Genomic DNA, 14,938 nt, shown 5'->3' with positions numbered 1-14,938 from the left:
CTCTGCAGTTTCAAATGGTTCGGGTATATTTCGCCTCTTGTCCAAAACTGTTCTGTAGCATTGCTGTGCACCTTTAGACTTTTTTGATGTTTCATCCCAAGGTTGGTTGCATGTCAGTAGTGAGGAGAAATGATTCCTGTGTAGTGTGAAATACTTGGGATCCTTCCAGATGACAGGTACTGTAAAGATCAAAGTAATCCTCACTTAGAGATGTAGTAGAAATTAACCTTTCCAATATCGTGATGTTGCTGCATATGTAATTTTTCAATTTTTGGGGGTGTTGTAGGAAGAAACAGATGAGAATTGGCAACACCATGGACATAGACCCCACTGCAACCTCTTGTTATGTTTCACTCACTGCTTGTGGAAACACACCTGCTGATGATTGGGTGTTTTGGAATTTGCACATTCCTGTGGCAAGGCTTTACCAATGCAACTCTCATCTGGTAAGTTACTGCTTGGCAATGGTAGAGGCCAGATAGTTTCCAATTACATTTGCTTCATCCTGCTTGCAACTGTTTCTTTATCTTTCTTTGCTCCCCACCTTCTAAGCCCAAAGGAAAAGCACTGAAAGGTCAGAGTTTAGTGGAGAGATTGATCATTTGAGAGTATAGGTTGTTTGTACGATGCTTAGGTGATCATTTTTGAGATCTTGGAAAGTGCAAATAACCTACTTTCCTCTAAAAGTCTAAATATGAATTCTGCTTCCTGGGTCCCTCTATATATTACCTGAAAAGAAGAGAAATATTATTGGCAAAACATTTTGTTTTAGAGTAAAGTGAGGATTTTCCTTTATTGAGAGTCCTTTGAGTCTTCTTCCGGTTTCCCCTATAGTTTTCATGGTCTGCTCTATTTTCCCCATTGTGGCCATGGGCTTGGGGGAGAGAAGCTTATCAAATGCAAACTCAATCATGTGACACAAAGCTGGTATAACGGTTTACTACAGGCACAAAAACAAGTAGTGCTAGCCATAATATTAAACAGCATGGCAATCTTTCACCAAAGGCGTTCCTGCCATGGGTCATATGAAAGCCATGCAGCTAGACATGAAGGCTTCGCTCATGCTGTGGAATAGTTCCACAGAAAATAAAGTTCTCTCCCTGTCATCTTTAGATCTGAGTTTTTTCCCGTAACCTTTTCTTCACAGTAATTACAGTATTTGTAAGTGTGTATACTGATATTAGTTCACCTAGATAACAATAACTTTATATGGTTTGCCTCCCAAACACTGGGATATGTGGGGAAGTAGTAGTATCCTCATTTTACAGATGGAGAACTGAGGTTACAAAAGACAGAACTGAGAATTGAAACCAGATCTCCAGTGTCCCGGTCCAGCATCTTGACGACAACACCATCCTTCGGCCCTGTTTTGTGGTAGTTACCTGCCACCTGGCACCCTTTTAAAAATGAACTGCAGACCTTAAACTGTTTTTATGGTCTCAAATCATTCACATCACATACATAAATCTTAAATTACAAACCTATTAACATTTTTAAACAAAGAAGTTGAAAATGAGTTCCTGCTTTACGTCCCTGCCAAGACTTGAATTCGGGGTTCTTTGTAAATTCTTCTGTACTCCTCCCAATGCAGCAGCAGCAGGTGAGATGACAAGAACCTCAAAACCCAAACCACCGTTTTCAAGTACCAGTCCCTTCTGTGCCTCTGTATTTGTCTTTCTGTCTACGTCAGGTGAATCAGGGACTGTGTATCTTATTTTGCCCTGGAGAAAATAGAACCCTTCACTTGGGTTGTAGCGGGTAAATAAAGGAGAAATTTATTTATAATGTTTCAACATGTTTAACTTGACTCTGTGTATAACCTCTGTGATGCATTTGGGACCATAAATAGTTTTCACAAGTTTTGCTCCTTCCCTCAACACTTAAAACTGCAGTGGAGCACACTTGCTTGTAATTTGACCCCCACAAAAATGCCTGATGCTCTTTCTTGTATTCTACCCACAGACAAGCATCTGAACCTATCTCTTACCCTTCCCAGACCCTAGCTTCACTCCCTGCAGCCTGCCCAGATGCAAGCATCTTGTCACCAAGTTCTTCCAGTCTCCAGGTGCCCTAAAGCTTGGTTACTTCCTTTGTTTCCCCTTCCCAGAGTTATCTTAAAGTCCTACTCACTTCCATTTTGATCTGAAGTGTAAATAATCAAGTGTGTTCATGCTAGGTGTGAGAACTGGAATGATCTGATCTCTGACAAAACCACTTCATCACTCTCCTCTCCTGCCTCCTGGGTAACTCACTTTAGGTGTCTGAGTGCCGAGAATATAAATGGATTCAGTGGGCAGCATAGGGCACTGAAGCAAAGACAATCTAGTCAGTCCTCATTCTCCTGGAGCAGTTTAGCTTCTGGATGTTGGTGGTTCAGCGTCTACTGCTGAGTGGATGCGATCTGTGAACGAAACTGTGGAATGTGGGAGAAACTTCAAGTTCTGGTTTTGTTTGGTTTTAAATGTTTGTTTTTATCCCATGGTTGTGACCCTGGACAAGATAGAAGCTCCCCTTCCACCACTTTAGGAGCCCATGCCCTGTAGACTTGTTAGGTGCCTGGGAATTGCACCCTAGATGGGTTAATATAAATGCCACACAACTACCAGTAATAGTGCATTTATAACCAGGCATCACAGCTGACTACCCACTCCCTTGACAGGGCCTCTGTGTTATGAAATATTCCGCTCTGGTTTTACAAGTGAGGAGAGACATTCACTTTCTTTAATTCTGTTTATTACAATCAGGTGATATCTGCAGTTACACTTAAGCAGAAGGACACATGCTGTTAAATATAGTAACTAACGATTTCACCACTTCCTTTAAGCACAAGGAAAAACAATCAAGCAGACACTGGGTCATTTACTGCTGAAGAGAGGCTGAGGCATCGTGATGAAACAGGAACGCTGACAAGGAAGAGGGGAAGGACTATGGAGGAATTTACACCAAAGTCAAACCTGCCAGGCCCCACTCAGCTGATGAAGGAAAGACTCTCTCAGCTGGATTAATTTTAAGACATTGTTTACATAGTATACAAGCTAGTATGTGTGATACCACTGCCATCTAGTGGACAGATTAAGCATTAAACTCTGCTGCTAAAGCCTGTACTTCATTTGAGATCTGCCTTCGTTTACCACCGTGAAGGGGTGGGTGGCCTTGTTTGGCCTGATGATGACTATCACCCCATGCTTCTGGAAATCTCACCATCCTTGCACAAGCCAATCTGGTGACTTCCCTCATGGTTTCTCAGTAGTTAATTGCTAACGCACCTGGAGCCTTCCACTCAGTATTTCACAAGCAGGGCAGTTGGAGAAAGGAACACCTCTCATGTCACTTCAAAAATGACCCCTTCAGGTTGCTGACCAGAGGATGAGATGCTCTGAAAGGGAATACTGCTCCATCACTCAAGGGATGGAAAGATGGGAAGTGATAGAGAGGTTGGTTCCTTTCTATTCTAGTAGCAGGTGAAGTGATGAGTCTTCTATCCAGAAGTATCTACCTTAAAATGTATTACATGGGCTTTCAAGATTATTGCTAACTTACATACATATTGACAGAAGGATCAAACTGGGACATCTCTAGGTGCAAAGTGCATGAAGATTTGTTGGTTGCTTTTGATATATATGTTTTTATTTTCCTATATGTATTTACGTTCCTATGTTCATGTTAGCTTTTCCTGTTTTTTCTTCACTTTCAACTGTGGCTGGAAGTTCAAAGTCAGTGATTCAGTGCTGAGTCTTGGTGCTGGTGAGAGGTTTTAGGAGCCCAGAGATGGCACTTCCTCACCAGCCAGCTTCTTTGTAGGCATTGTTCAGGCGAGTGCAGATTTCGTTGGTCACCTTCTCAAAGGAAGCCTTGCAGTCTCCACCATATTTCTCCTCCATCAGTTGCAAGATAATGTCACAGATTATCTAAAGGAGAAGGGAGGGAGGGAAAGAAGCAGACCATGTGAACTCCCTCCATTCTATCTGTGAATAAGAATTGCTGTTTGTCAATTGGGTTCCTCCTAATAAGAAAAAAGTTGTCTGACTCTCTTTGGAGAAGGGAAAGGGACACAGAAACAGCTTTGCAATGTGTGGCATTCAGAACTGGAAATGGGTAATGAAAATGAGCCTTGGTGCAAAACCCACTCTGCACCATTACCACTGTTTGTGTAAATCTATCCCATATCTGATGGATTAATTTTGGCCACACTTGTATACGTAGTCATAAGAGCATATGAATTGCCATATAAGATAAATCAGTGGTCCATCTAGTCCATTATCCTGTCATAGAATCATAGACTATCAGGGTTGGAAGGGACCTCAGGAGGTCATCTAGTCCAACCCCCTGCTCAGAGCAGGGCCAATCCCCAACTAAATCATCCCAGCCAGGGCTTTGTCAAGCTGGGCCTTAAAAACCTCTAAGGAAGGAGATTGACCAGTCTCTGACCAGTATTAGGCCATGTCTACACTACCACTTTTGTTGGTATAATTTGTCTCTCAGGGGTGTGAAAAAACACACCTCTGAGCGACGTACGTTAGCCCAAGAGAAGCACTGGTGTGGACAGCACTATACTGAGAGAGCTTCTCCCACTGATATAGCTATCGCCGCTCATGGAGGCGGTTTTATCATGCCGACAGGAGAGCTTGCTCCCATGGGCATCGAGTGGCTAGATGAGCGATCTTGCAGCAGCGCAGCTGTATCGGTACAGCTGTGCCACTGTAAGCTCTCCAGTGTAGACACGGTCCTAGATGTTTCAGCGTAAGGTGCAAGAAACCATGTACTGAACAATTATGGATTAGCCTGCCCATAAGGTAAGCTTTCTCCTGATCCTCCTCATTTACTAGGTGTCTTATGCTCTGTAACAATGAGGGTCTTTATCTCTTTTTAAATATATCGGTAATGTCATTACAATACTAACCTACTTCCTAGGCAAGTCTTGAGGTTTAATTAATGCTACCAGAATGCTTTGAAGGTTAAAATTTCTATGTACATTCTATATAGTACTATATTACAAGCCTGGGTAATGTGATGCAAGGGGATATAGGAGTGGAGGAAAGGACATTACTGGCAGCACATTTGTCAGTTCTAATTATGACCTTTCAGCAGCCCCAAATGCATAAGCATCATCAACGCCGATTGACACCTGTTCTGTCTCACAGGAAAGATGTGCATCCCATTACATGTGGTACATTTGAGGGGGGAAGTCTGCTGACTCACCCTAAAGTTCTTGGGGTCAACCTTGAGCTGCATGGCATGTTTCTTGCCCAATGGGTTCACTATTCCAAGGAAAGCATCAGTGCTGTCGAGGTGTTGGACCAAGTCATTGATGGTGGTGAGGACCCTCTTGCCATGACTCCTGACCTGATCTGACTGTTCCATCTCTTCAGCTGTGCCCATCCCTTTAAAGTGGGTGAAGTAGGACTTGGTGTCTGGGTGTTCTGTAAACATTCTGCAGTGGGTCAGAGAAGAAATGGGAGAGGAATACAAGACAGTTGAGCTACTTTTTGTTTTTCCTAAAGAGCTGAGCACTGAGGCATTGACACTGGTGTAGCTTCATGTTCAAGACCTTGTCTCATGTACTTCCTTGACTTCTCTCCTTAACTATAGTCATCACTTGCTCCCTTTTCTGTGTCACCTTTGGCTTTCTCTGGCCTTCTTTCTTAGCAAGTCAAAAGCAGAACCCTGCTAACTCCAGACCACTGTCCTGTAGTAGTCTGCCATTCCCTCCGCTCATCCACTTCCAGGATTTTTTCTTGTTAATTACACCTTAAAACTTGCTCAGGCTGCTGCCAGCCAGAAACCCAGTAACCACAATGACGCTTGCTTGCTAATACCAAATGCTCACAGCCTACCTGTCGTCTTCTCTTCTTAGCTAGTTTCTCTCCTCATTTATCAAAAGTATGTAACAGAAAATGCCTCCGGAGTGTGAGGCCAGGAAGCACATTCACCTTCTGTACCTGGATTAAAATCCTACCTTGTCCAGTTTGCTCACTTAAATGGATGTTTTATAAAACAAATTACAAAAAATAAAACGCCGAAATCCATTGGAAATTGGGAATTCAGTCCCACCAAGGATGTTGCAAGAGCCCAAGAAGATGGAAACAGGGAATCCAAGTGGTAGGCTCTTCCCCTTATCTAAATACATGAATAGATGGAGGGAACCCCTAGTTTGGGGAAGGCCCAGACTGCAGTTTGCTGCCTGCCTTCAGATGGTTACGTGTTAGGTACCACTGGCATCATTCACTCAAAAGATGGTTTAGACTGAAGTCACCTGTGAAGGAAATGAGGCTTCTTTCTATAATCCCATCCAAAGTTTAGCGGCACCTTGACAAATCATGTAAGAACGCAATATTTCCCTCGCTGGACCAAACTAATAATTTATTTAGTCTGGCCATAGAAAGTTCCAACTAAGATTACCTGGGCAGAAGGGCTTATGGTTTAAAGGGGCACAAGTTAATACACTACAGAGGAATGAAATACAGAAATGGAGTGGAAGGTGGTAATTGTAATTGAAATTCCTCACAGAATAGCTGAGGTTCAGAGTGGCTATATACATGAGAAGTGACTCTAAAAATTGCATTGTGTGGTTCTAGGTTTGCGACTCAGTGAAAATCATATCATTTTATAGGTAAAGCTGTTTTTTTATTTCCCCAAAACTTCCAGCCCTGCAAGTTTAACCCAGGATCTGAGACTAAAGCCAGGACTCCTGGCTTGGGCATCATTGCCAGTAAAAACAAAAAAAACTTCTGCAATCAGATGTTAGTCAGCAATTGTGCAGTTAGTGCATGGAAAGGAATAGAATCCAACTCATTCTCCACAAGCTGTGTGGCTCAGAGCTAACAGTAATAAAAAGTGCTAAATCTTTTACAGTAAATACCACAGGGAACAGATCTGTTGAATGAGACAGCACCATTTTTAAAATTATCTCTTTTCTGACCTTAGTTGTACTTTACAATATCCTAGGATGGAGAGGGAAAGAGCTTTATGTACATTTACTGAGGCTGATGCAGGCATTCGGAGTGGTGTGAAAGGAGGAAGGAGTGAGTGAAAGAGACACCAGAAACGGTAAGGAATCGCACCTGGGCAGATCTGTGGCAGGGTTAGAGTGGGTAAAGGCAGAGATGTAAATGCCAGCTGAGTTATTAGGTGCTTTGAAGATGAAGAGAAGAAGTTTGAATTTTTGGGAAGTAGAAGGAAAGCCAGTGTTAAGATTCTCTAGAGGAAAAGATCCAAGGAGAATGAGACTAGAAACAAAGCTATTAGTTATGTAAGAGGAGATCAGTAGCGAGAGCAATTTCTGTGGAATGAAATAGGTGAAAGCTAGATTGGAAAGGGTCAAGGAGAATTGAAAGAGAAGTTTTGAGGACATAGAAGTAAACAACTCATTAAAGGAGTTTAGAGGGACATAGGATCTGGATTCTGTTCCTGGTTCTATCACAGACTTGTATGTGGATTAAGGAAAGTCAGTTAACTTTCTGTTTTGTCTGTCCCATTGTTAGCTGCTTATGGGACAGAGTGAAGAGGAGTGTCTGACTAGCTGGCCTTTTCTTTTTTACTGTTCATTATTGTATATACCTCAGTTATATCTCTTCTTTTCAAGTGAAATCGTTCTAGTTTCTTTCATCTTTTCCAACCCACTTCACACTCCTCTTTTACTTCTCTGAACCTCTTTTGTCTCATCTATTTCCCACTGAGGTGCGGTATCTATAGCTGCTAATGTTTCCAGGCAAGGAATTGTGTGAAGTGCACCAGAACAAGTTCCTAGCATGTAGTTCTATCAGTCTCTTTTCCTCCCCCTCTTGGCTAGCAATGGAATGGGATCTTTCTTTACCTGACCAGCACAGTTGTCCCATTGTCTTCAGCATTGGCATACAGCTTCTCCCAGGCCCCACGAGCCCTCTGCACTTCTGCTTCAGAAAATGCCATGTTGAGATCAGAGTGCAGTGAGATGAGAGAGGAAGGGTAGGGAGTTGCAGGTAGTGTGATTTGTGCTCCTGCTCTCTGTTTCAGAGCTCTCTATATACTACCCTAGGGATTTAAGGGCTTTTGAATGGGTGCTTTGTTTCCACTTCAGTCAGTCACATTTCTGCAGGTTTTAGTGCTCTCTAATCACCTCTAATCAGGAAAGGAGGTTACCATGTGGAGAGGGAGGGATAGAATTCTCACTGTGAGAGCAGGGGACCACAGTACACAGAGAAGAGGGGTTGGGGTTTCAGTGGGCAAGGATGGGGTTTGGGCTGGCCTATCCAATGGCTTTTCAGCCATGGCAGTGTGTCCATTTTCTTCCATAAAGACACCCCCACACTGCTGTGGGTATCACAGTTGCAGGGTAAGTTATACCTTTGACCCCTCACTCAGTGTCTCTGTGGCCATTTTTCCAAATGACAGGCCCAGCGCCCACACATCTCTGAGTGAAATCCTGAGATTCACCCCGTCTTTAGACTGGGTCTCCAGGCTACAGCACACCTGTTACCAACCATATTTCCTCAGACGGTCCAGTTGGGATTGGCCTATGCAATAGACTTCCCCTCAGGAGCCATGAACACTAGGTAAACACAGTGACATCCAACAGCTTCTTCAAAACAAAGTATTTATTTATCTACAGAAATGTAGCAATCAGGAGGAAAAAAGCCCTGCACCCACATAATGTCTTACCTAAGCTTAGCCTTCCCCCCAAACTTAGGGAGCCATGAGAGGAGGGTCAGTGTTTCCCCAGCTGTAACTCCTCCTTTGGACACTCTCAGCTTCAGGGCTCAGGCTTTTAACTCCTTCCTAGCTTTGTTTCCTTTTTCCACTTGGATTCTCACTATCACCACCACCACTTGGGGTTACTAGCGAGCCTGCTGAGCAGAGCCTGGTGGGGGCAAACCTGCAAACGCATTGATACCTGTAATGAGTATCGGTGATTGGGCTATCTGCAGACCTGCAAAAACCACCCAGGACTGAGTTAACTCTTTGCACCCATACAGCAGGCAGCATGGTAGCATTCAAATAGACAGAGGTACACATACTATCAATGAATAATAGACATCTCCCACGTTCTTCACAGAGTGCCAGTGAGTTTACGCTGATCCCTTTCTAGTGTGTCCCTGACCTGCCAGCTCCACTCCACAGCGTCTGTCACTGTCAGAGCAGTGACCTCTCTATGTCATCGGGGATGTGGGCAAGATGCTTTTATAATTCTTCATGGTTTGATCATTCCATGCTGGCAACTCTGACAAGAAGGGGATATTTTTCAACTCATCCATTGCTGAGAACTGGCATCTGAATCAAACTCCACTAATCTGGCCATCACAGCCCACTCCCCATCTTGGCCTTTGTATCCCTCAAATTGGAGGGCTTGGGCTGGGAGAGTCTCTGTGGTCCTGGTCTGAACATTTATTTTGCCTATGCTGCTCCACCTCCTTTGAAGGCTTTTTATGGTGATGACCATCCATATCAGTGGGAGAGTTGTACACAGAGCTCTGGAGCCCTTTGCTGCTGCTGTTTGTTTAATCAGAGAGGGCTACTGCTATCCTAAGCACCACAGTTCATCACAGTCCTGACTTTCCAGCATTTCTGCTGTTCCAGTGCTCAGGTCCCTCACTCAGCTCTAGTAATTCACCTTACTCCTGCCTTGCAGGAACGCTGCTTTTCCAGGCCTGCCCCTCAATACACTTCCACCTTATCTTCTAACTTTCCTCTATTCCAGTCCTTGGCAGCTCCTGATCTGAGCAAATATAGAATTATGTTCTACCATGTCATAGGTTGGCAGTATAGGCTCCAGCAGATGTTTTGCCCAGACTGAAATCACCTGACCCTTTTCATTTATGACCTTAGTTCTATCTTTGAAGGCACGTCCTTAGAAGTTCAGGCCACCACTACCTGAGCTCACTGCACCCCCAATGGACCATGTAATTCTAGCACAATAGGAAATCAACAGCACTGAAGATCCAGAGCGTACGTGTTTCTTTCCCTTTCATTACCCTAATCCTATTGGTTTACAGTTATGATCCTCCTCACATGGCTCCCTAAGAGGTTTAAAAGAAAGAAAAAACTGATGAGCACACTACAGCACAACCTGCTCAGGGTAAGGGGGAGACAACTGATGGAGAGAGAGACAAGTGTCTGATAGAAACCTAACATGAGGTGGTATAAAAAGGTTGTAGAAAGAGAACAGAGGCTAATTATTCTTATTAGTCACTTAGGGCAGAATAGGAAGCAATGGGGCTTAAGCTGCTGCATGAGTAATTCAGGTTAAACACTAGGAGAATTTTTTTAATGAAGAAAAGTTCAGGACACAAAAACACTGCAGCGGGAGGTGGAGGAAGCAGTGTTTCTGGAACTATTCAAATGAGGGACAAAATCCCACGTATAAGGGATGATTTAGGGGGAGGAAAGGAACTGATCCTACCATGATAGCAAGCAAGGTGTTTCAGTGTGTCTGGTGTAATACACTGATATGGATCTGGCATCATAAACAAAAAGAAACAGTAGTTCCAAAGACACAGCCAGAAGCCTTCATGTAGACGGGTCTAGATACTGCAGAGATGGGTGCATTAGTAATACCAACAGAGACAAAGGAAAGGTGCTTAACCAAGCAATGAACCAGGGCACCAGCACTGAGGCTGTTACAGCCCAGCTCTGGGGCGCCTTCGTTTCACATGTTGCACTTTCCAAGAGTCTTTCTCCATCTCAGCCCTGCTGCAAGGCATCTTCAGCACCTGCCTGGTAAATTCATGCCAGCTTAATTTCATTGGATGGGGCAAAGATCACTTCAGCACTCCTCCAGACTTGTCCATCTATATCAGCAGATGTCAGCTACACTGTGAGGTGAAGACCTCCTCTGGCCCTCAAGTCTCTCTGGTAGTATGTGTATATGGTGTGGAAGGGAGCATGTGTGGAAATTTGTGCACAAAGCGAAGGGAGTTGGTGTGTGTAGGAGTGGGGATCTCTGGGTGATGTCTGAGAGGTCTGTGTAGACAGGAGTTGTTTCTGTACAGAGAGGAGTGGGGAGTGCTTTGTGTCTGTATGGGGGTACAGACAGGTGGATTTAGAGGCTGTGTGTATAGTGGAGGTAGGGAGGGAGTGGAAAGGTGTGGGAGTATGCTATGTCTAAAGGATGGGAGGGGATACTGTTGTGTTGGGTAAGTAATGACGGAGGGCTCCAGCACACTATAGATGATCTCAAATGACTGCATTGAAAGTGAAAGCCCTCTCCTGTTCCTGCTCCAACAAAGAGCAGATTGAGGTAGAGCCTTAAGAATGGGGACTTCTGTTTTCTTGTACTAAATCCTTAGCAAAATGTCCTGGATTTCAGGAAAGCTCCTGAAGGTTGGGAGGGAGCAGCTGTGTTGTTGGAATTTCTGCACAAATAGGTCTTTGAAGGTAACTGCAAAACTGGGTCAGGGAAATTCTGACCAACACAGACCAGCAAGTAGTCACAGAAACTCGAAGGGAGGAGTAACGTTAAGATGACATGAGGTGTTGGGGCCTCCCATGCCTTAGAGCTATAACGTCCTGTTAAGAGCCAGGAATGGGAGAACTACCAAGTGAAGGTGCAGTGAGGGTCTTGAGGGCCACAGTCCTCCCTGATTACAGAGAGGTTTTCTTTTTCAAGGTGCCCTGAGAGGAAGGACTTCTAAAGAAGAGAATGGGAACATTCATTTTCCTTATGTTAAAGGATTAGACCTGCTCAGGGCACGGAGGTAGAATTTACTTTCCATTGGAATGTTCTTTTGTGTTGTGAGATGCCCTGTTCTCAGCTCTCTGTATTTTCTTCACACTAGAAGTATTAAATTTTTCTCTTGGTTAGAACTTAGACTGTTCTGTCTAGCTGTGATTACCTCTAGGGAAGGGGAGACCCAGGGAGCAGCACTCAGTCCCAGATAATTTCTTCCAGTGGGGCAGGCCACAGAAGTGGTGAGTGCATAATACATTTACCTGAAACTCTGCAACAGCTCATCTAGATGGGTACCCTCGGGGCACTTGCAGTAACAATACCCATTGCTTTGAGGGTACATTCTCTTTTCTCCAGCTTGTCCTGTTCTTCTCTATCTCCTTTTTGTAGGCAGCATGTCAGAGACAAATCTTGGTTCCATAGATAGCGGTCTTTTCCCCTTCTCCCTCAGTCTTCCTAGTTACAGCCTGTGGTCCTTTTAATTTCTAAAGTATTAGTCTGTATATTATAATTAAGGCTACAATTTAGTCACTGGTATTTTTAGTAAAGTCATGGACAGGTCCCAGGCAATAAACAAAAATTCATGGCCCATGACCTGTTCATGACTTTTACTATAAATACGCCTGACTAAATCTTGGGGCAGCCGCTGCTGTGGAGTGCGCCCCAGGGACCGCTGCCGGGAGCCTCCAGAGCAGCGGCTGCTCTGGCTGCCCTGGGGGGGGCTGCTGCTGCAGGGCTGGGCAGTGGCACCAGCTTGGGGCGGGGGGGGGGGGCAGCGGCATCAGCTGCCAGGGGCTGCCAGAGCAGCAGCTGCTTGGGAGGTCCCCTGGGCCAGCCACAGCGGCCACTACTCAGGCAGTCCCCCGAGCCAGCTGCTTGGGCTGCCCTGGGGTCAGCCACACTGGCCGCTGCAGAAGTCACAAAGGTCACAGAAAGTCATGGACTTCCACAACCTCTGTGACAGACACGGAGCCCTAATTATACTGTCAGACATGACACCTCCCACAGAGATATTAGACACTGAAGATCTGAAGAGATTATCACTACCTCTGTTGAAACATCCTTTGTATGTCTCTTCAATCCATTAACTATTGTATTTATTGCTTTGGACAAACTATTTTTGATTTTCCTGCACAATTTAAAAAGTCTTTCTAAGGAGAATAGTTGTCTCCCAGCCCAGTTTTGCGCCTTATTTCCAAATAAAGATCTCACCCCGCACCCGCCTCCCATGGCCAGACTTCAGAATGCCCACCTGCCTTTTGTCCTAACAAACAGGCTTTTTCCTTATATTGGTCCTGGTTGGAAGTGTTTGCCCGAAGCTGGCTTGGCAAACCTTTAAAGTGACCAGGCTAACTTTTCCCTTGTAATTCCCTCTTAAATTTATATCACTTTATATTGAATGAGAGTCATGGGCAGATCAGAGGCAACCTGTGCTGCTTGTCTCAGGTGCTCTTCAGCTGCCCTCTTAATGACACTAAAATTAACCAAGGGAGCTGTCCCTGTTAGTGTAATGGCTCCCCATGGTGGGGAGTGAGAGGTACTACTGTAGGGTTGCCAACTTTCTACTCGCACAAAACCGAACACCCTTGCCCTGCCCTTCCTCTGAGGCCCCCCCACTCACTCCATCCCCCCCCCCCGTTGCTCTCTCTCCCCACCCTCACTCACTCGCTCATTGTCACCAGGCTGGCTCAGGGGGTTGGGGAGAGGGTGAGGGGCTCCAGCTGGGGGTGAGGGGCTCCAAGGTGGGGACAGAAATGAGTTCAGGGTGTGGGAGGGGGCTCCAGGCTGAGGCAGTGGGTTGGGATGCGGGAGGGGGTGAGGGCTCTGGGGTGGGGCTGGGGATGAGGGGCTTGGGGTGCAGGAGGGGGCTCTGGGTTGGGGGGTGGAGCCAAGGGGTTTGGAGTATGGGAGGGGGCTCTGGGCTGGGGCAGGGTGTTGGGGTGTGGGGGGAGGTTGGGCTCCAGCTGGGGGTGCAAGATCTGGTTTGGGGCTGGGGCTGAGGGATTTGGGGTGCAGGAGGGGGCTCTGGGCTGGTACTGAGGGGTTTGAAGTGCGGGAGGGGATCCAGGCTGTGGCAGGGGGTTGAGGTGAGGGCTCTGGCTGGATGTGCAGGCTCTGGTTTGGGGCAGGGGATGAGGGATTTGGGGTGCAGGAGAGGGGTCCAGGCTGGGACCAAGGGGTTTGGACAGTGGGAGGGGGATCAGGGTGTGGGGGGGTAAGGGCTGCAGCTGGGGGTGCGGACTCTGAGGTGGGGCTGGGGGTGAAGGGTTTGAGGTGTAGGAGGGTGCTCTGGGCTGGGCCCGAGGGGTTCGGAGGGTGGGAGGGGGATAAGGGTTGGGGCATGGGAGGGGGTTGGGATGCAGGCTCCGGGCAGCACTTACCTCTGGCAGCTCCTGGAAGCAGCGGCATGTCCCCTCTCCGGCTCCTAAGCGGAGGTGTGGCCAGGTGGCTCTGCATCCTGCCCTGTTTGCATGCACCACCCCTGCAGCTCCCATCGGCTGTGGTTCCCAGCCAATGGCAGCTGCAGAGCTGGTGTTTGGGGCAGGGGCAGCACGCAGAGCCCCATGGCTGCCCTTATGCCTAGGAGCCGTAGCGGGGACATGCCACTGCTTCTGGGAGCTGTGTAGAGCCACAGGAGGCAGGGAGCTTGCCTTAGACCTGTTGCACCACCGGCTGGACTTTTAACGGCCTGGTCAGCTGTGCAGACCGGAGCCGCCAGGGACCCTTTTTGACCAGGCGTTCCGGTCAAAAACCAGACACCTGGCAACCCTATACTACTGGGAGGTCAGAAGCTGAGATTTCTGAGATAATGGTATCTCATATACGCTAGACACATTTATGAAAAAAAATAACTTCTGCCATTACTCTAGCTAGGATGACACTTAATCGTACTGGTGCTCATCCTATTATACCAATAAAATAAAAACCAGCAGGATCTTATTTATTTATGCCACATTTATTGTGAATACAGAAAGAATCATAGTAAGCAGTTAGTTATAGCTATAACATTCCATTCAATCTCATATTTATTCATACATTCACACACACACACACACTGCAAGGTAGTTATCATAGTTACCAGCCTTAGAGTTGCTCACGCCAAGCCACTGGCCAGGTGGCCTGGACATGAGGAGGGAGCAGGGCCTTGTCAGATGCACATCTGATGCTCCTGGAAGTTGGGTTGCAGAATCAGACCCCAAAGTTCTCACTTTCTAGAGTCCATTTTTATAGGAGTTTCTTCTTATGCCAGTCTATGGGAATTGCTTCATCATGCTGTTGCTGAATCAATCAGCAGAT

The 14,938-nt window shown here is 46.1% G+C and overlaps 1 protein-coding gene across 1 annotated transcript; it reads right to left on the bottom strand.

Annotated features, from left to right (window-relative positions):
* Positions 1 to 2,716: 2,716 nt before the first annotated feature.
* LOC125630544 (cytoglobin-1-like) lies at positions 2,717 to 8,001 on the bottom strand. Its single transcript, XM_048836671.2, has 3 exons — positions 7,814 to 8,001; positions 5,200 to 5,431; positions 2,717 to 3,908 (listed from the first exon to the last, which is right to left on the bottom strand). Exons 1-3 carry the CDS (start codon positions 7,906 to 7,908, stop codon positions 3,780 to 3,782), a joined length of 456 nt encoding a protein of 151 aa, XP_048692628.1. The 5' UTR covers positions 7,909 to 8,001; the 3' UTR covers positions 2,717 to 3,779.
* Positions 8,002 to 14,938: the final 6,937 nt, after the last annotated feature.

Source organism: Caretta caretta, chromosome 1, assembly GCF_965140235.1.
Source record: "Caretta caretta isolate rCarCar2 chromosome 1, rCarCar1.hap1, whole genome shotgun sequence".
NCBI lineage: Eukaryota > Metazoa > Chordata > Testudines > Cheloniidae > Caretta > Caretta caretta.
Note: the sequence above shows the minus strand (reverse complement) of the source record. Positions and strands in the feature narration are given on the sequence as shown.

Excerpts from the sequence above, each read along its gene's own strand:
- LOC125630544 (XM_048836671.2), bottom strand. The coding sequence starts at position 7,908 with ATGGCATTTTCTGAAGCAGAAGTGCAGAGGGCTCGTGGGGCCTGGGAG. Across the intron at positions 5,432-7,813 it reads GGGACAACTGTGCTGGTCAG|AATGTTTACAGAACACCCAG; the intron begins GTAAAGAAAGAT and ends GACCCACTGCAG. Across the intron at positions 3,909-5,199 it reads TTGACCCCAAGAACTTTAGG|ATAATCTGTGACATTATCTT; the intron begins GTGAGTCAGCAG and ends CTTCTCCTTTAG.